This window comes from Ostrinia nubilalis, chromosome W (genome assembly GCF_963855985.1).
Source record: "Ostrinia nubilalis chromosome W, ilOstNubi1.1, whole genome shotgun sequence".
Classification (NCBI taxonomy): domain Eukaryota; kingdom Metazoa; phylum Arthropoda; class Insecta; order Lepidoptera; family Crambidae; genus Ostrinia; species Ostrinia nubilalis.
Window position 1 is genome coordinate 5,805,012 of NC_087118.1, and position 20,567 is coordinate 5,825,578.

The 20,567-nt window shown below is 39.7% G+C and overlaps 2 protein-coding genes, 1 long non-coding RNA gene and 1 other non-coding gene across 4 annotated transcripts; 2 read left to right on the top strand and 2 right to left on the bottom strand.

Annotated features, from left to right (window-relative positions):
* Positions 1–2,469: 2,469 nt before the first annotated feature.
* Trnal-cag (transfer RNA leucine (anticodon CAG)) lies at positions 2,470–2,541 on the bottom strand. Its single transcript has one exon. It is a non-coding gene; the product is annotated as a tRNA-Leu (tRNA).
* A 265-nt stretch (positions 2,542–2,806) lies between these two features.
* On the top strand, positions 2,807–3,648 carry LOC135086357 (uncharacterized). Its single transcript, XR_010260435.1, has 4 exons — positions 2,807–2,845; positions 2,934–3,169; positions 3,236–3,390; positions 3,479–3,648. It is a non-coding gene; the product is annotated as an uncharacterized LOC135086357 (long non-coding RNA).
* A 7,974-nt stretch (positions 3,649–11,622) lies between these two features.
* LOC135086414 (uncharacterized) lies at positions 11,623–13,035 on the top strand. Its single transcript, XM_063981143.1, has one exon. It carries the CDS (start codon positions 11,623–11,625, stop codon positions 13,033–13,035), a length of 1,413 nt encoding a protein of 470 aa, XP_063837213.1.
* Positions 13,036–15,795: 2,760 nt separating this feature from the next.
* On the bottom strand, positions 15,796–16,878 carry LOC135086415 (uncharacterized). The gene has a single exon (XM_063981144.1). The coding sequence runs from the start codon at positions 16,876–16,878 to the stop codon at positions 15,796–15,798; it is 1,083 nt and encodes a 360-aa protein (XP_063837214.1).
* Positions 16,879–20,567: the final 3,689 nt, after the last annotated feature.

The window sequence follows — 20,567 nt, forward strand, 5'->3', positions numbered from 1 at the left end:
CACTGTAAGCTTCAAACGCATTGGGAAAAAGTTTCAGTTGAGAGTATGAATCAAGCAGCAGCAAAAGAAAGAGAACTAGCTTTAGCTGAAAATCGAGTCGATAAAAACGGCGTACCAATCATAGACGTTATAGTCGACGGATGTTGGTGTAAGCGGACTTACAAAAAAAATTATTCAGCCTTATCTGGTGCTGCTGCCATTATTGGGAGAAAAACAGGAGAAGTTCTTTTTTTAGGTGTGAAAAATAAATATTGTTCAATTTGTGCTCAAGCAGAAAATAAAAAACTTCTACCGAAAACTCACAAATGCTACAAAAACTATAGTGGTCCATCCACGGCAATGGAGTCTGAAATTCTCGTCGAAGGTTTTAAATGTTCAATTGATATGCATAATCTGATATACGCTAGGATGGTTTCTGATGGAGATTCCAGTACCTATGCCAAGTTACTAAAAAGTCGACCGTATCCTCATGTTACCATAGAAAAACTTGAATGCCGTAATCACATTCTTAGAAATCTGTGCAATAAACTGACGGCTCTTCAAACGGATACTAAATACCTATGTAGGCTAAGAAAAATTGTCACCACAAAACGAATAATGATTTTAAGAAAGACTATCCGAATAATTATACGAGCACACAAAGGAAAAACAGAATCAGAAAGACGGTGTAACATAGAACCATTATATAACGATCTAATGTTGGCTCATACTCATGCGTTCGATGACCACACAAAATGTAAACCATTTTTTTGTAGTTCTGTCGGAAATACACAGCCTTCAGATACTTATAAAGACTTTGGTACCAGTACATTGTGGTCAAAAATTTGTTTGTTGATGTCAAATGTGGCAGCCCATGCCCCAAGTTTGATACACGACGTTGACAGCAATAGTGTTGAACGCTATAATAGCATCGTGGCAAAGCTCGTCGGTGGTAAAAGAGTAAACTTCAGTAAGAGTGGCTCGTATCAAGCCAGGTGCCATGCTGCTGTAGTCTCTTTTAATACACATAAAGTGCTGACAACTGTGTACAAATCTATCGCAGGGCGCAGTCCTCGTGGCAGTGTAAGAAAGTTAGAAGACAGTCGAATAAAACATATGACAGCAATAAGACGTTTTGAGAGGAAAAAGAACAGAATGTTATTTTCCAAAGCAGAGGACAAAAATTATGGTGAAAATTGTGATAGGCCTGATATGCCTGCTGATATCTTTGAAAAAGAAAAAGAAACTTTCTTACATAATTTGAAAAAGAACAAAGAAGAAAGGCAAAAAGTTGAGCGAGATACCGTTTTACAAAGTTCTTGCAGTGAGTGGTTAGAGCTTAGGCGAAGCCTTTTAACTGCTTCAAATTTTGGGAGAGTAGTCAAAAGACGAAAGGCTAGCTGTTCAAATCTTGTAAAGGATATACTATATAAGGAATCTCTATCTCACGTCAATTCAATAAAACATGGCAAAGAAAATGAAAAAAAGGCTCTGGAACAGCTAGCATTGCAAGAAAATGTCCAGATTACACCGTGTGGACTTTTCATAGACGAAGACATCCAGTATCTTGGAGCCTCACCTGATGGTTTGATTGGAGACGACACTATTGTGGAAATTAAATGCCCCATAACAGCATTTAATAAAAGCGTCAGAGAAGCAGTTGAAAATAAAAAAGTTTCATTTTACAAAATTAATAAGCGAGGAGAAATGGTGATAAACCAAACGCATGCCTGGTATTATCAAATACAGGGACAACTACACATAACCAAAAAATCTAGATGCCTGTTTGCTATTTGGACGGGAGAGGATCGACCTCTACAGACAGAAGTAATTTTTAAAAACGATAGTTTTTGGGAAAAGGAAATGAAGCAAAAATTGTGTACATTTTACACAGAATGTCTGCTTCCTGAACTGGTCGATCCCAGGATCCCTCGAAATTTGAAAATAAGGGACGCTAAATTTATTCAAGATGCGATCGATGAAAATCAGAATAAGAGAAAGCGGAAAAATGTAGAAGAACAAGAAAAATCAAGCAAGACACAAAAGAAACAGAAAACCGAAGATAAAGAAAATATTGAAGTTAAATCATATTCTAAGGAAAGCGTAATAGATGAAACTATTGAATTACCATCTATATTTGTTAGGGATTTGCAATTTAACGAGTTTTAAACATCAAAAAAGCTTGATTAAAATGAAACAGTTTGAGAAGAGAGAAAATATGTAGTCAAAAAGGCCACTCTTTTTTTTATCCACAACGAGGAAGCTTTTGGCCTGTATCTCACCTGATGATAAGTGACGATCAGGCCGAAGATGGAAACGAGCTTCACCCGGAATCCTCAACCACGGAGGAACTGGCTATATTTTACCTCTAACTGCCGGAACACAATAATGCTGTTAACGTTGTTGTTACGGCGACAGACTTAGGTGGTGGTAGCTAGCCAGGCGGACTTAGAACAAGCCCTACCACCAACCAAACCGAACAGAAAAATCTGCCCCCACTGGGAATCGAACCCGGGACCTCTGCGTCTGAAGCAGGTGGTCTTACCACTAGACCATAGAGGCGGTTAAATCTCAGTATCATCTTGACAGGATAGCTGCCAAGACACTGATTTTCAGTAGGTGCCTTGTAAGCAGGGATACTGATGGTAAGTGACTTTTGTTGGATGTCAGAGTTATCATTCCCATTTTGTTAACGTTTTACTTATTTGCAGGGATTCATCAAGAAAAAGAAGTCATAGTTATTGCAGTTCCATCGTAACACCGAAAGCATCCAAGCATCCCGAGAGCAAAATGGGAACTACGAGCAGCGTTCTCAATGCCGGAACGGCCCGCCAATACTCGCACGCACGACGTGCATACTCTGATGGTATGCCTATCAATAAATGTCATTTTGCATAATCACTAATCAGTAAATGCTTCTTTACATGTATTTTGAAAGTGTGTTTTACTTTCAGGCACGCAACGGCGCGGGGGCAGGTCGTTTCAACATCGAGACGCTGCAAATCTAAACGAGCCTTGGAATGTTGCTGTGCGATGCCTTGATGTTACCAAAAATCAATAACAGAGAAAGTCTTCAAGGATCAAATTTAGCACTAGACCACAGAGGCGGTTAAAACTCAGTATCATCTTGACAGGATAGCTGCCAAGACACTGATTTTCAGTAGGTGCCTTGTAAGCAGGGATACTGATGGTAAGTGGCTTTTGTTGGATGTCAGAGTTATCATTCCCATTTTGTTAACGTTTTACTTATTTGCAGGGATTCATCAAGAAAAAGAAGTCATAGTTATTGCAGTTCCATCGTAACACCGAAAGCATCCAAGCATCCCGAGAGCAAAATGGGAACTACGAGCAGCGTTCTCAATGCCGGAACGGCCCGCCAATACCCGCACGCACGACGTGCATACTCTGATGGTATGCCTATCAATAAATGTCATTTTGCATAATCACTAATCAGTAAATGCTTCTTTACATGTATTTTGAAAGTGTGTTTTACTTTCAGGCACGCAACGGCGCGGGGGCAGGTCGTTTCAACATCGAGACGCTGCAAATCTAAACGAGTCTCGGAATGTTGCTGTGCGATGCCTTGATGTTACCAAAAATCAATAACAGAGAAAGGCTTTTTTCTTAGTATTTTAAAGTATAATGATGTTCAATTAATTAAAAGGATGACTGAAATTGTAGTTTTATTTTTAACTTTACTTAGTTATAGCCATTTGGATAAATGAACATGGAACAAGAATAATAATTATTATTAATGATTTAAAAATAAACTTAAGTTATGAATAATTAATTTTCTATTTCATTTAATTAAACACCTTACAATTCGACTTCAAGTTTCTATTTAGAAACTTTCAATTTCAACCAAATCAATTCAAAAATATTTTTTCAATTTTGACCAATATTTTGGCACTTGCGAACCGACAGACATTTATATTTAGGTACTCTTACTCACACTTAAAAACTGTTTAGAAGCCCACTTAGACACATGACTATTATTCTGTATAAGAATAATAATATTACGTTTCTTTTTTAATTCGGTTTTGAAACTCACAAATTATTTATTTGTTTTTTTTAAAAAGGTACACCAATTAATAAGCATCGCAATTTTTTTCGATCTGCGTAAATTCAGATCGAGTCAATATTTCTGTAGGCATTTATGTTAGAATTCGCAGCGCGTCGCATCTGATTCTGAACGCTCTTTGGTATCGGGCAGAAGCGCGGTCGCGCGGGGGAAGGCGCGTTGTCTCGCTCTAATGCTCAAGGTCGTTCGGCCATGTAATCGCCTTAATATGTATTGTCTGATGTACTGTTGACTGCCTACCTAAGTAGTTAAGTAAGTTAATGGTTATTTTACAAGGTAAGTAATGTAATAAATGTGGGTGGGACTGTGGGAGCACTAAGATTTTGCAGCTAGCGATTATGAACTGTCGCCAGATTCGCCTCACATCCATTGCAATAATTACAAAATGCTGCTTCTGATAAACTCTTGAACTAGAACTCAATCTCCACCTAGAAGTAAAAGTATCACAAAGGTGCTAGATTCCTTTCTTTGAATTTTTCTAGCCTCAAATTAGTCGTAAAATGTCATTTACCATTGTAAATGATAAATAAATAGAGTTAAAGTAGCTTGCAAAAAAGTTAATCTCCTATAGGGTTTGCCAGGTTTATCACAAAAAAAAACAAATCTATCACTATCACATTTTGACAGATGACATGATAATTTTCGGGGTGCCATGTTAGCGCCGGTAGATAAAACGATATAGTGACGTCAAAATCGATATAACGCCGCGATAGCAGTTTATCACGGCGCGCATCTTAGCCCTGCTGGACGATGAAGCGGACCAGTAGGCCTAAGATGCGCGCATCGACAATGACATGATATGATATGACAATATTCGATCACGTAGATAATTTTATCGTTTTCCCTAACATGTAACCATCGATAGATAAGTCTATCGCCCGCTATCGCGTGATAACCCAATTGTTGCCATATTAAGAAAAAATTGCGTTATTATGTTGGCCAACCTTGAAATATTTTAGCTCATTCGTTCAATCTCGTTCATTTCTGCTACTAATTCGGCTAAAACACATATCTTAAAGCAGTGAGAACATCATTAAAAAAAAGTTATGTCAATTTTGTTGACATTACATGACTGATTGATTGTATTTGTTTGTGTTTATAAAATTGAATTTTTGAGTTTCCAGTCATAATTTTAATATTTCTAAAGTACGGAATATATCAAACGAAGAGATAACCAAGTTAAAGAAATACAATGAAGAATTCTTAATCATACCCATAGTATTAAAGAATAAAGTCTTCAAAATTAACAGAATAACCGAACTCCACCACCTACTCCATAATGCGAGGTTTACAGTAATTATTCAACTTACATGAAGCAGTCAGAAAGTTTATTGAGATTTGAGAAATAAAGTTACACTCATAAGTAGCAAAGTAAGTACCTAAAGTCTAAAATATTAGCTATACTCTGCACATCTTGATTTTCATAAGTAACAGCACCGGAAAAAAGGAAAAATATCTTTATTCCTACAAATAAGCTTTCACCTTCTTTCCTATATTTATTTAAGAATAAGAATAAGAATAAGAAAAACTTTATTTGACACAAAAGAAAACAGAAAAACAGAACAAAGGGACTTAAAACTATACACGCATAATATTTTGTGCCAAAAAGGCGCCCGCTCAGCATTAATCGAGCCACGCGTGCATGCACGCGTGCCCCGACGCTGGTTTTCAGCGGGTGCCTCTCCAACCAACATTTTAAATACAAAAAACAAAACATTAAACAAGACATTGACATTGACAAGAGGGCGCCACTATCTCACCGCACCAATTTTGCTATGTTGAGAAAATACAAACAAAAAATAAAAAAAATAAATTAGGATACAACACTGGAGTCGACTCATGACGCCAGCCCCCCTAGACAAAATGCACTTTTATAAATGAATCAAAAATCGAATTTGTCAAAAAATCCATAGAAAAAAAGGCTTAGCGATCGCTTTTGGACTGACTTGCAAATATAATGTGCACTTTGTCCAGACCCACAGGATAAATGTCATGGCCATGGTTATGGCCAACCCAGTGTGCACCAATGCAAGGACAAAAACAAAAAATCACACAATCACAATTCACAGATCGACCAGACAAACATAAAATAAATTATTTCAACTTTAAAACTTTTATAAAAATGTTTAATAAATTATACCATTTAAATACCCTTAAGCTATTTCACTTCCCCTGTGAATGCCACAAAACTCAAAGGCGTGAAACGGGAAAAAAAAAAACAGAGAAAAGAAAAAAAAATAAAAAAAATAAAAGAAAATGGTTGAAGATTTATTGACGACCACATGCTGCCACGCAACAAAAACGTGATTTCACCCTTGGAACTGGACTTCACCACTTTGATTCCTGATTTTGATTTTGAAGAAAGTGATTTATAGCTACACACTACAAAGGTCAAGCCAGAGAACAGAATAAATAAAATAAAGCAGGCCCAAGACGACGCTAAACGGAGTGCCCGGCGTTTTGATTTCCACCCATTGCCTTGGTTTTTTGGCATGAAGTGCGAGTAACTTGGTGAGAAAGCTAACCATTTACATAAAGTTTAGTTCGTTACATCGAATTTAATAAAAATAATACTAATTAACTTTCCCCCATAGGATGCACTCATGCGCAGGGAGGGCCCCGAGAATGAAAATGGGGAATAGGAATGGGAATGGTGCAACCTTGGAAGAACCCAGCGCTCTATGATCATGATCACGGCCTCTGTCCATCATTTTACTGCGGCTTACCGGCGCCAGGACGCCCTGATAGGTCTCCTACGCTTGCCGCGCATGACCCGTTGGTAAGTAACCCATCATTGTCAATCTTTTGCAATTCCATTAAATATTTTCTCAGATGATGTTTAAAAGTGAATTTTGTTTTCAGGGCGCGCAGAGGAGGAGGCAGGTCGTTCCAGCACCGGGACGCCGCAAATCTGAATGATCCGCGAAAAGCTGCTGTGCGATGTTTGGGTGTAGCAAATATGTGAGTGCATAGCCTCTTTGGATATCTACTCTGAGCTTGGGCCCATTCCAGTTTGCTGAACAGATACTTAAGCCTCGCACTATCCAGTATGCCAAACAACATGGTGGCCAGGTGCAATCTTCGCCGAGCAGCCATCCTTAACATGTTTGATGAGTTTAGGAATGGAGTGATGTGTGATCTCGGAGGAACAGTGAAACAAAAGCGGGCGCATGCGTTTTGTACCCTTTGAATGAGACGTGACGATCTACCCAGCAGGCACGGGCCATACACTGTGTCACAGTAGTTAAGTTTGCTCAATACTAGTGACTCACATAAAGATATTCTAAGGCTTTCGCTTAAATAGGGCCTCAAGTTGTATAAAATCTTTAAGCGGTAAAAGCAGTTCTTTGTGCACTCGAGTATATGGCTTTCAAACTTTAGGTTTCCGTCTATGACCACTCCCAGGTTTCTTACCTCTGCCACTCTTTCCAAAGGTTCTCCATTTATTCCAACATTGAGTTGTATGGTTTTAAGAGTCTCCAAGCTTTTACGTGTTCCTGTTAGCATGAACTTTGATTTTCTAGGGTTGAGAACAAGGCAATTGGCAACACACCAGTCAAAAATCTTACCTAGTTGGTTGTTAACCTTTATTATTGCATTTTCATGATTAGATGGGGTGAATGATGTATATAGTTGTAGATCATCGGCATATAGGTGGTATTGACAGTCCGTGATGCAGTTGATTATGTCAGCACTGTACAAAATGTACAGTATTGGACCCAATATGGATCCCTGAGGAACTCCGCGAGTTACTGGTTTTTGTTCTGACAATAATGCCAACCCATCCACCCCTTTCAGCTCTACATACTGCTGTCGTTGAGTAAGATAGCTATGGAACCATCGAATGGAGGAGCTATCTAGACCATAATAACGCAGCTTGGAGAGAAGCAAAGGAATATTAATAGAGTCGAACGCGCGCGAGAAGTCCAGCAGCACAAGCATCGAAACCATCCCTCCATCCTGAGCAGCGAGAAGGTCATCAATAACATCCGAAAGAGCAGTGGCCGTCCCATAGCCTTTGCGGAATCCCGATTGACGTCCCGGGAGCAACCCCTGCTCCTCAAGGTATTTAGTTAGTTGATTACAAACTATATGCTCGAGGATCTTGGACAAGCATGGTAGGATGCTGATAGGCCTTAGGTCCCCAACTGAAGCTGGGTGACTAGTCTTTGGTAGTGGCCTTACAACTGCCACCTTCCAACAGTCAGGAAAAATTCCATGCAATATTGAACCATTCACCAAGTCGGTAAGCGCTTGAAGTGAGTAAGGCAATGTGAGCATTAGCATATCCAGTGTGATGCCATCACTTCCCTGGGCATTAGATTTAAGCGCTGTGATGGTTTTTAAAACAACTTCTGGGCTAACAGTATGGAGTGAGAATGATACAAGGTTCCTATGTCTGTGGTATTCATAATAGGTTAATTTAGAGATCGACACATTGTTTTCCCCAGGCACGTTGAGAAAATGATGATTAATTGAATCAGGGTCATTAAATATTGGAGGAAGCTCACAAGCACCTTTCCTGTCCGGTAGCACTGTATTTTTCAGGTTTTTCCAAAGCTGTTTAGGATTTTTTGAGTTACTATTGATGTGGGTTTTAAAGAAGCAGGTTTTTTCTTTCTCAATTGCATCAACCACCATCTTCTTCATCATTTTGTAACCATCTCTAAGAGCAGTGGTTCCATTTTTCTTGTACCGCTTGTGGTAATCGTCCCTAACATGTATCATTTCCTTGATGGTATCTGTTATCCAGGGATGTGGAGGATGTTTAAATCTACGTGTCTTTAATGGGGCATGCAGATCCATTAACCCTAGAATACACCGTCCTAGAATTTCAACTCTAGAATTGACATCCACAACTCCCTCAAGATTGGACCAATCAATTGCACTGAGATCTGCTTCAAGTTGTTCTGGTATGATATTTTTTAATGGTCTATAAGTAACCCAGCGTGGCTGAACTTTTTCTTTCCGGACTTTAAATTCAGCCATGAGCATGGCATGGCCACCCAGATCCGGTGAGTGCTTTACAGTAACCTGAACAGCCCCCATATCGGTGCATATAATATCAATGAGAGTACTGCTGTGATCTGTGTAGTGTGTCGGCTCCGATATCAACTGCTTCAGATTAAGGCTGTCTATGCATTGCATTAGCTCCCTGCACCTCCCGCTACACTTGTCCAGTAGGTTGATATTAAAGTCACCGAGAAGCACCAATCCATCACAACCTGCACAGGAGGCAGCGGATTCCGCTATGGCGTCCAAGAAAACACCCACATCCTGCCATGGGGGTCTGTAGGCAGTGCCAACTATTATCTTTTTATTATTTATGTGCAGAGAAATCCACATTTGTTCAATAGTAGTCGAGGAGCCAGGATGCGGACATGCTCTTACATATAAATTCTTGCGCACATAAAACCCAACACCACCCCCGCGGCCCCCTCTAACCTGATTAGGTCTTGGAGTATGTTTAAGCCGATAACCTGACACCCTAGGTGCCCTATCCTCTTCCCCTGCTCTGAGCCACGTCTCATTTATGGCCAACACATCTGGGTTCAACTCTTCCATCGCCACCATAAACTCATCATGTCTCGTGCAAAGTGAGCCCGCATTGAATAGAGCTACTCTAAGATTGTTTAACCCAAGGCCCGCACTAGTGACAAATTGCACAAATATAAACACCATTGTATTACAATACTATTAGCAGTGGTAACCATGTTGATATCACTTATTACAGCAAGAATAATCATTGTTTTGTGTATCATCATATTGTTATTATATCTTTGTGTATGCATATTGGATGGATTATTCCCTATATGATCGGACCGTAATAAAAAAAAAAAAAAAAAAACTTCTTGATTGTCTGTGGTAAAAAACATGTCTGTGTAATTGTATGAGAAAATAAAACAACAGTGAACTTTAAAACCGTGTATAATTAACTAAATAACCAAATGGTCCTTCTGAGAACCGGATAGTAATCAAAGTAAAGTGTAATTATTGTTGAAATCAGTGTCAAAGTGGAATATAACTATAAATACGAGTTTGTGAAAATGGCGGAACGTGTAACAAAACACATCATGGTGATGAACCAAAACTCTACAAAGATTGAGAAACTTTCCACCAATACGAGAAAATCACCTAAAGACAAGAGAACAAAAGGTTATATCGACACCCGCTTGGAAGCATTAAGAGATTATTGGTGTGAGTACACTAAAAGTTACGAGTCATTGACAGCAATAATAAACAACGAAACCTCGAAAAAAGATTATAATTTCGACATTGAGAAAAACTACGAATGCACAGAGGAAAATTACTTAGACCTGAAAACATGGCTAAAAGACAAGAAATATGATATTACATCAACCACAACCACAGTTAGTGAGCTTGACATAACCTCTGCTGAGATTTCAAAAATGAGACCAAAACTCCCATCAATAACGATACCGCAATTTTCAGGAGATTATAATGCATGGATGAGTTATAGAGACCTTTTTATCTCACTAATACATTGCAATGATCGCTTAACAAAAATTGAAAAACATCATTATCTAAAATGCAGCTTATCAGGAGAAGCCGAACAGTTACTCAAAAATTATTCATTAACTGAGGCTAACTATGATGATGCATGGAAAAAGCTAAATGAAAGATATGAAAATAAGCGAGTGATTGTGAATAATATTCTCAGTAGATTTCTATCGCAGAAAAAACTAACAACAGAGTCTGCCAAAGGTATTAAAGATTTATTAGATAATACTAGCCAATGTCTTACCTCACTAAAAAACATAGAGATAGATTCCTGGAATGCAATAGTGGTACATATCATAGTCTCAAAGTTAGACATAGAATCTCACAAACTTTGGGAACAGTCTTTAGAAAATTCTACAAATATTCCCACATATGAAGAACTAAGTAACTTCCTTGAAAAACGATTTCGAACAATGGAAATGGTTAATCTGTCACAACCTCGAGAAGTTTATAAAAAAGATGCATCAAAATCTGTTCAGCATACACCAAAGACAACTACAGTGAAAAGTTTTGCCACTGAAGTCGAAAGCACTTGTACTTACTGCTCACAAAATCATTACATTTGCCACTGTAAAGAGTTTTCTGCATTACCTGTTTCTGAACGCCAAGATTATGTCAAGAAAAACAACATATGCTTCAATTGCTTGATAAAAGGTCACTCTGTGTCACATTGCAGACAAAGCACAAATTGCAAAAAATGTGGACGTAGACATCATACCTTACTACATTTCACAAGACCTTCACAAACAAATAACACCGAGAAACCTGAAAGTTACAAATCTACAGCAAAGGAAAATGATACTGAATCTGGCGCTTCTTGCAATCTCAGTGTCAACTTGAAGGCTGAAACAAATGATGACTTAGTCATATTAGCAACCGCTGAAATAAAGGTCGAGTCTAGGAACAGTGATACTTATACACTGAGAGCTCTTATTGACCAAGGGTCACAGGGCTCCTTTATCTCCGAAGCAGCTGCACAATTATTGAATCTTGACCGCACTCCTGTTATTGGCAAAATCTCCGGCATATCAAACTCATCAATGGTCACTACAAAATCTATGGTGAAACTCACAATACACTCCACAAAATGTGAAACATCCACATTTGAAGTGAATGCATACGTACTCAAGAAACTCACTTCATTGCTGCCGTCTCGTGAATTCCCACAAGATACTTGGCCCTCACACATGCAGTTGGATCTAGCTGATCCAAACTTTCACAAGCCAGGATCTATCGACGTCTTACTTGGTGCCGACGTGCATGCTCACATCCTGCTACAAGGTCTTCGCAAGTATAATTCACTCATCGCACTCAACTCTCGTCTGGGTTGGTTGATTTCTGGAAGAGCCTCACAAACTGATGCTGCAACACTAGAACACAACATGGTAGTTACTCACACAAAATTGGAAGTAGATCAATTATTGAGACAATTCTGGGAAATTGAAGAGAATATACAGTACAAGAAACCAATGACAGAATTGGAATTACAATGTGAAGAACATTTTAAGGCTACTCACAAACGCAATGATGATGGACGTTACATTGTGTCTTTACCGTTCAAAGATGATCCACCCACAAACCTCGGTGATGTTGAGTTCCTTGCTGTTAACCGCTTGCAACATATGGAGAAACGTTTCACACGCAACGAAGACTTCAAGGAAGATTATCACAAATTCATGAAACAATATGAATCACAAGGTCATATGATGATAGTACCTGAAAATGAGAAGAAAATAGAGAAACGTCACTACTTACCTCACCACGCTGTCCTCCGGCCGACAAGCTTGAGCACGAAGCTGCGAGTTGTCTTCGACGGAAGTGCTATAACTGAAAAAGGAAAATCGTTAAACGAAGAACTTTTGATTGGATACCCATTACAACAAGATGTCAGAGACTTAATTACAAGATGGAGACAACATAAATTCTCTTTAGTAGCTGACATTCAAAAAATGTACAGACAGATATTAGTATCCAAAGATGATGTGGACTACCAGAGAATACTGTGGCGAGAATGCCCAACACAACCGATACAGGAATATAGACTACTCACCGTAACTTATGGAACATCATGCGCTCCCTTTTTAGCCATACGCACACTTCACCAACTCGCTGAAGATGAAAAACATGATTTTCCTGTAGAAGCAGAAATTTTGAAAACTGATCTGTACATGGACGATCTGATGACCGGGGCATCCAGTGAAGATGATGCTGCTGTCCTTCAAAAACGATTGACTGAGTTGTTAGCACGCGGTGGTTTCCCTCTACACAAATGGGCATCAAATAGTAAAGCAGTACTATCACAAATTCCTGATCATGACAAAGAACTACAAAATGAAGTCCATATAAAAGTTGAAGATACCCTGAAAACTTTGGGTATTACATGGAACTCACAAACAGATAATTTTGAATTGAACATATGTGTAAATTTTGTAAATGATAATATCACCAAGTGAAATGTATTATCTACCATTGCAAAAACCTTCGACCCACTAGGTTGGCTAACACCAGGTATAATAACACTTAAAATCTTCATGCTAAAACTGTGGTTAGCTGGCTTGGATTGGGACGAAGAGTTACCTAATGATTTGAAACAAGAATGGATTAATTATGTTAATCGTTTCACACACACTGAAACCATTCAGTTCCCAAGATGGCTTGGCATCTCTAATAGTACAATGAAATTGGAACTGCATGGATTTAGTGATGCTTCCTGTGCTGCTTATGCTGGAGTTGTGTATCTCCGAGTTTGGGACAGTGATGCAGTTAAAGTTTATCTTGTTATGGCCAAATCGAAAGTTGCACCTGTCAAACAAGTTTCACTCCCTCGTCTCGAACTCTGTGGTGCAGTTCTCGTAGCAAATTTGATACAACATGTTAAAACTATACTTAATATACCAAATGAAAACATCTATGCTTGGACAGATTCAACCATAGTTCTGGCTTGGCTACGTAAAACACCAATTACGTGGACTACCTTTGTCGCTAATCGTACTTCAGAAATTTTGACACTTACAAATAGTAACCAGTGGCATCATGTTAGTTCCGCGAATAATCCAGCCGATCTGGCTTCACGTGGAGTATACCCAAGTGATTTGCAGCAGTCAGACCTGTGGTGGAATGGCCCACAATTTTTACAAAATTGTAATCCAATTGTAAACCATGAGAATGTAGTCCCAGTCACCGATTTGGAAATGAAAGTTAAAACTAAAGTAGAAGCGAATGTGAATGTTTTTGAAAATGCTGATACTATTTCTTATTTGAAACGATGGTCAACTCTCTCAAAATTGATACGTGTAACTGCTTATTGTTTGAGATTTATTAAACTGTGTAAATCAAAAATAAATAGGACACTGTTTGATGAACCCGCTTATCTGAGTTCTATGGAGCTTGACGATGCTTTTAACAGATGCATTAAGATGTCTCAATCTGATTCGTTTCATGAGGAAATTTCTTGCCTGTCACAGGGTAAGCGAGTTCACCAATCAAGTAAATTGCATGTACTTAATCCATACTTAGATAATAATGGTATAGTTCGTGTCGGTGGTCGACTTGCCAATGCAGAGCTTTCAGATAATATGAAAAATCCTATTATTTTGAGTAACGATTCTAATCTTTCTAAACTTATTGTGTTAAATGCACATCTGAAATCTTTGCATGGAGGGAATCAACTCACTTTGAATGTTATTAAACAAAAATTTTGGATAATTAGAGTCAAAAATCTAGTTAAAAGTGTATTTTCAAAATGTGTACCATGTTTTAAACAGAGAGCTAAGCCCTCTGTGCCATTTATGGCAGATCTTCCTAAGTTTCGTGTCAAACCAAGTCGTCCATTTTTAACTAGTGGTGTAGATTTTGCTGGCCCGTTTGCCATGAAATTGTATCCTGGTAGATGTAAGAGAACTTGTAAAGTGTACATTTGCTTATTCGTATGTACCGTCACAAAAGCCATTCATCTAGAACTGGTTACTGACCTGACGTCAGCTGCCTTTATTGCTGCTTTTAGACGTTTTACTGCCCGTCGTGGCCACTGCAAGGAAATTTGGAGTGATCACGGCACCAATTTTGTAGGCGCGTCTCGCGACTTAAACATTGCCTTTCATGACTCAAAATCTAAACTCGTTGCAGAAATTTCGGAACTTTTGGCTAATGACAAAACGACTTGGTACTTTATACCTCCTAGTTCACCTCATTTCGGAGGGCTTTGGGAGTCAGGAGTTAAAAGTGTTAAAGGACATCTAAAACGCGTAATCGGACAAACTTTACTTACTTATGAAGAGTTTTCTACGCTCTTAACCCAAGTGGAAGCTTGCGTTAATTCCCGCCCTCTTACTATAGTAAATTCTACTCTTGATGAAGCTCCCTTAACTCCGGGACATTTCCTTATTGGGGAACCTTTAATTGGTGTACCGGAACCATCTTTAGTGGACGTTAAACTTAGCCCTTTGCATCGGTGGCATATAATCCAACGTATGGTACAATGTTTATGGCAGCGATGGCAGAATGAATATTTGACAACCTTGCAACATCGTTACAAATGGAACAAAGATCAGCCGGAAATCGCTATAGGTACCGTTGTATTAGTAAAGGATGATAGACTTCCTCCTGGAAAATGGCTTTTGGGGCGTGTTGTTCGGAAGCACCCAGGTGCAGACGGGGTAACTCGAGTTGTTTCTTTAAGGTATAAAGACGGTATTTTTAAAAGGCCAATTGCCAAATTGTGCCCTCTACCCCTGGATGATTCCAACTAGATTATTAGATTGGTGTCTATTCATTCCTCTATCTTGAAGGACTGTAATCGTCCTTGGGCGGCGGTATGGATGGATTATTCCCTATATGATCGGACCGTAATAAAAAAAAATAAAAAAAAACTTCTTGATTGTCTGTGGTAAAAAACATGTCTGTGTAATTGTATGAGAAAATAAAACAACAGTGAACTTTAAAACCGTGTATAATTAACTAAATAACCACATATCATTTTCTATGAATATAATGAAATAAGGTGACCAGTCAAAACATGCAATCTGAGTTTCATTAAATGAGGATTTTAGTATTATGTAACAATGACCCAGCCCTAAAAAAGACAATTTCAGACATTTATATGTTCTGAACACTGCATAGGTGAGTAAGAATACAGTAAAAATCATATACAAATTTAACCCGATACGGCACATTAAACTAAACACCCCGATGTTGCAATTACAGGATGCAAAGAGTCATATTATTATGGGCGGAGCTCCTAACACTCTCACGAGATCGTCGGGCGTGCGCAACTGGAAAACCTGCGCGCCATCACTCCTGCGGACGAAGACACGCCCCCGCCTCGTCCAGCAGTACCTCCACTGGCGGGCGCGGCACTCCTCGCGCGCCCGGTGGAACAGCTGGCGGTTGGGGCGCGTCAGGCGCTCGTTCACGAACACCCGGCCGCTCCCCTCCGGCACCCCGCGGCGCGTGCGCGCGGCCCGCAGCAGCTCGTCGCGCAGCTGGCGGCGCGCCAGCCGCACCACCACGCGCCGCGCCCGCGCGCCCTCGGCCGGCGGCGCGCCCACGCGCTCCGCGAACACCACGTCGCGCTCCTCCAGCGGCACGCCCAGGCGCGCGGCGAGCACGGCGACGCTGTGCAGGACGTTCTCGCCCTTCTGCTCCGGGAGCTGGCCGATCTCGAGGTCCGCGAGCAGGGCCTCCTGGTCCCGGTCGTTCAGCTCGAGCCTGAGTCCCGCGACCGTCCGCTCCAGCTCCGCGACCGACGCCGCGCCCTCGCCCGCCGGGCCCGGACGCTCCGCGGCCTCCAGTCGTCGCTCGATCGCGTCCAGACGCGCCGCGTTGGCCTCGTCGCCCTGGTTGGCCTTGAGCTCCAGCGCCTTCATTCGCTCGTCCAGGCCGACGACGTGAGTCCTGCAGCTGTCCACCCTCTCCGACAACTGCAGCAAGCCGTCCCTGAGAGACTTGATCTCGGCTCGCCTGGTTTTCACTTCGTCCCGCATTTCTTCCCTAAATTGGCGAAGCTCGCTCATCATGCTCCGGACGGCCTCGTTTAGCGAAACCAGAGCTGGCTGGACGCCGCCAGTCGCCGGAAGTACCCTCTCCTTGATGCTCTGTTCCTCCGCTGTCTGGGTGTCATCATCCAGAGACATCCCCGTCTCGTCCAGACTCTCCGTGCGGGCCGCCGCGACCGCCCGACGGGTGGTTACATGGCTGACCTCCGAGGACTTGACCGGCGTCTCGGTGTTGTCACCCCCCTTCCGCTGGCTACAGACGCATTCTGGGCATATCCACCTGCTCTTGTGCTCCGACGTCATAGTGTTGTAGAATCTGCACTCGGGAATATTTACACAATCTATGTGCCAGTACTGCGCGCACCTACAACATTTCAGGTATCGCCTGTCTGTGATATTGCGGCGGCAACCTGCGCAGGCGGGCATCTCCCCAATTTTGTTTGTTGCGGGTCCCCTTGTTGCCATTTTGAAATTTGTTTCAGAAGTAGGAGCAAACTAATCAACAAAATCACAAAAAAAAAAAAATAAGTTCGTCTGGATTTGAACCGGGGGAAACACGATGATTCTGTCCGTTGCTTTTACCACTACACCAAAGTTGCTCTGTACGAAGTGTCGAAATTTCTGATACTGTGGGGCTGTTGGTAATGCTCAGTTGAGGGTGGTTGTTTATTATTTTTAAAAACTAATTGCAGGTCTGAGAGCTGTGAAGAGGTTATATTATCACTAGGTCCCTTTGATCTTGAAGTAAACGCCGTTTCAGACACTGCAAATGACCACTGTATCAACCTAATGTTATAACACTTATCACTGATAGTCCTTAAGCGAGTTATGTTAAGTTTTTTGAAATGTTTCAGCACAATAAATGTTCACTATTTTTGTCCAGATCTGTTGTTTTTTCGTGAGGCCAACGATATCACAGATGCATTGATGTTTGACACGCCGAAATATTTTACATTTGTACGATTTTGCAACTACTACATATTTTAAAATAAACAGTACTACGGAGCCGATGTAAACAGTAGCACAGTGGTGCCCTCTCCCTCAAAAATTTCACATAGTTCTTTCACCGTGTAATAATACTGATGATCAACATTTTGTATGTAAACTTAAAATACAAATAGGATTAAGTAAATGTTTCTATTTATGTAATTGTAATATTTATAATTGTGTTTAAATAATATTCTTTCTTTTTTCAGACAGTGGATGAAGAAGTGTGGGATTATGAGTGATTATTTCATTCTAAAGCAGACTTAGGCAAGTCTCGCTCACTATCATAAAAATTTACATTAACAATCAGCAAGAAAAACTTCAAGGATACTGCCTAGGCTAACCAATTCATGGAATTCTGTTAGTATTTGAAATTATAAATAGCTATTGTAAAACAAAAGTTTTCCAAATAAAGATTTTGTAAATAATGGTTGAATTATTTTGAAATGGCACTGCAATAATGAATGTATTGCCTGGTTGGTAGCGGCCTGCGTCCAGTGCCTTTCTGATACCATTATGAAGTCGTCGGTCCATCTTGTGGGTGGACATCCCACGCTGCGTATTCTGGTACCCGGCCTCCACTCCAGAACCTTGCTGCCCCATCGGGCAACATGGAAAGCATTGGGGGAGGCCTATGTTCAGCAGTGGACGTCCTATGGCTGAGATGATGATGAATTTATTATAATGGAATAAATTGTACAAGATTATCATCCTGTCACATTAAAGCCCTTAAAAAAGACCAAATGGAGGAATTACATTGATAGTAATGTGGAATGTATGTATGGTATCATCACCGTCAAGTTTATAATTCATTTATTATCATTGTTATTATAGCAAGTTTGATTACACATCCCACACAATGCTAATTTCTGACAATGACCTTGCCACTGTTTGAAAATAATGTAGACACAAGAAGCTCGGTCATCACATTCCGCCCCATTTTCAATAATTTTACAAGATTATGTACAGATGACAGTAGCCTACTTAAATCAAGCTAAACACTGTGGGGTATCTCACGTCATTTGCAACTTAATATGTATTGTTTGATGTACTGTTGACTGCCTACCTAAGTAGGTAAGTAAGTAATGGTTATTTTACAAGGTAGGTAATGTAATAATTAATATGTGGGAGCACTAAGATTTTGCTGCTAGCGATTATAAACTGTCGCAAGATTCGCCTCACATCCATTGCAATAATTACAAAATGCTGCTTCTGATAAACTCTTGAACTAGAACTCAATCTTCACCTAGAAGTAAAAGTATCACAAAGGTGCTAGATTTCTTTCTTTGAATTTTTCTAGCCTCAAATTAGTCGTAAAATGTCATTTACCATTGTAAATGATAAATAAATAGAGTTAAAGTAGCTTGCAAAAAAATTTAATCTCCTATCGTCTTCCTATCGTGGGCAAGGATCGAGGACGATAAAAACACCACATCCTATCCTATCCTAATGTCAAAATATGATATAGTTAGCGCTTCATGTTAGGGTTTGCCAGGTTTATCACAAAAAAAAAACAAATCTATCACTATCACATTTTGACAGATGACATGATAATTTTCGGGGTGCCATGTTAGCGCCGGTAGATAAAACGATATAGTGACGTCAAAGTCAAAGTCAAAGTCAAAATATCTTTTTACCCTACCAGCGCTTCGAGACCAACATTTGGCAAGTGCTGAGAAGAAGCGCCGCAACAAACTCAGCCACCACTGTCTGCCGGTTAATATAAATAAATATAAATAGTAGTAGTAGGTACATTCGATTCAGGAGCAGTTCACTGAATTTACCATGCATTCTTGTATGGTGTTATCTTATAAGAATGGGTATACAAGATTGTGTGGTATATTAAACAAGGTAGTGACGTGCTAATATCTAGACTTACATATTAAGATAATAGTAGAAATGACTCGCATACATAAATTTGAATAACTTAGATTGACCAGTCCCCGAAAGCAGCGCCTGTTCACAGACATGACGAGTGAACCAGCCATCGCTTCACTCGACCATATTAGAGGGAATGTAACGACCCGCCTCACTACGCCACCACCCCAGAGACATTTTAGTGAGAATGACAATTCCAAGTTATCTCTTTAAAAAAAAATTAATAATAAAGCTAAGTAACAGTCCAGATTGAGAAGCATGACACTATAACATTTGAGAAATTATTATTATTAGTTATATTTATACATTACTTTCCATTTTAATTATTTTTAGTGCGAGCATGAGAGGACCATAATCCTACTCCCAGGATGACTTATCATTAAGAAAATCTCGAGTTGTATAATAGGCTTTTTTAAGCATGTGATCTTTAACTATACCTTTAAATTTATTATACGGTAGCTCTTTATATTTATCAGGGACTTTGTTATAAAAATGGATACCTTGTCCCATAAAAGTGGCAAACACTTTATTAAGTCTAAAAGCGGGTATAGCCAATTTATTTTTATTTCTAGTGTTAATTTGGTGAATATCACTTTTCTTTTTGAATTCATTAATATTTTGTTGAATAAATAGAATACAGTTTAAGATGTATTGTGAAACGGCCGTGAGAATGCCAATTTCTTTAAACAGTTCTCTAAGGGACGATCTTGCTTTCATTTTATACAAGTATCTTATCGCACGTTTTTGCAAAATAAATATTGTTTCAAAATCTGCAGCTTTGCCCCATAGCATGATTCCATATGACATTAAGCTATGAAAGTAGCTAAAGTAAACTAAGCGAGCTGTTGAAACATCGGTTAATGACCGTATCCTTTTTATTGCAAAAGCCGCTGAGCTGAGCTTTCCCGCCAGAGTTTCTATATGGGGGCCCCACTGGAGTTTTGAATCCAGGGTAATTCCCAGAAAAACAGTAGAGTCTACCAGATCGATGGCATTATTATTAAGTTCTATTTGGGTACTAACTGTTTTTACGTTAGGCAAAGAGAATTTTATACATTTTGTTTTCTTTGCATTAAGTTGTAAATTATTTGTAGTGAACCAACTTAAAACTCTTGTTAGTGCATTAT

What these genes read in the sequence shown, in the direction of transcription:
- LOC135086415 (XM_063981144.1), bottom strand. Translation starts at nt 16,878, where the DNA reads ATGACGTCGGAGCACAAGAGCAGGTGGATATGCCCAGAATGCGTCTGT.
- LOC135086414 (XM_063981143.1), top strand. Translation starts at nt 11,623, where the DNA reads ATGGTCACTACAAAATCTATGGTGAAACTCACAATACACTCCACAAAA.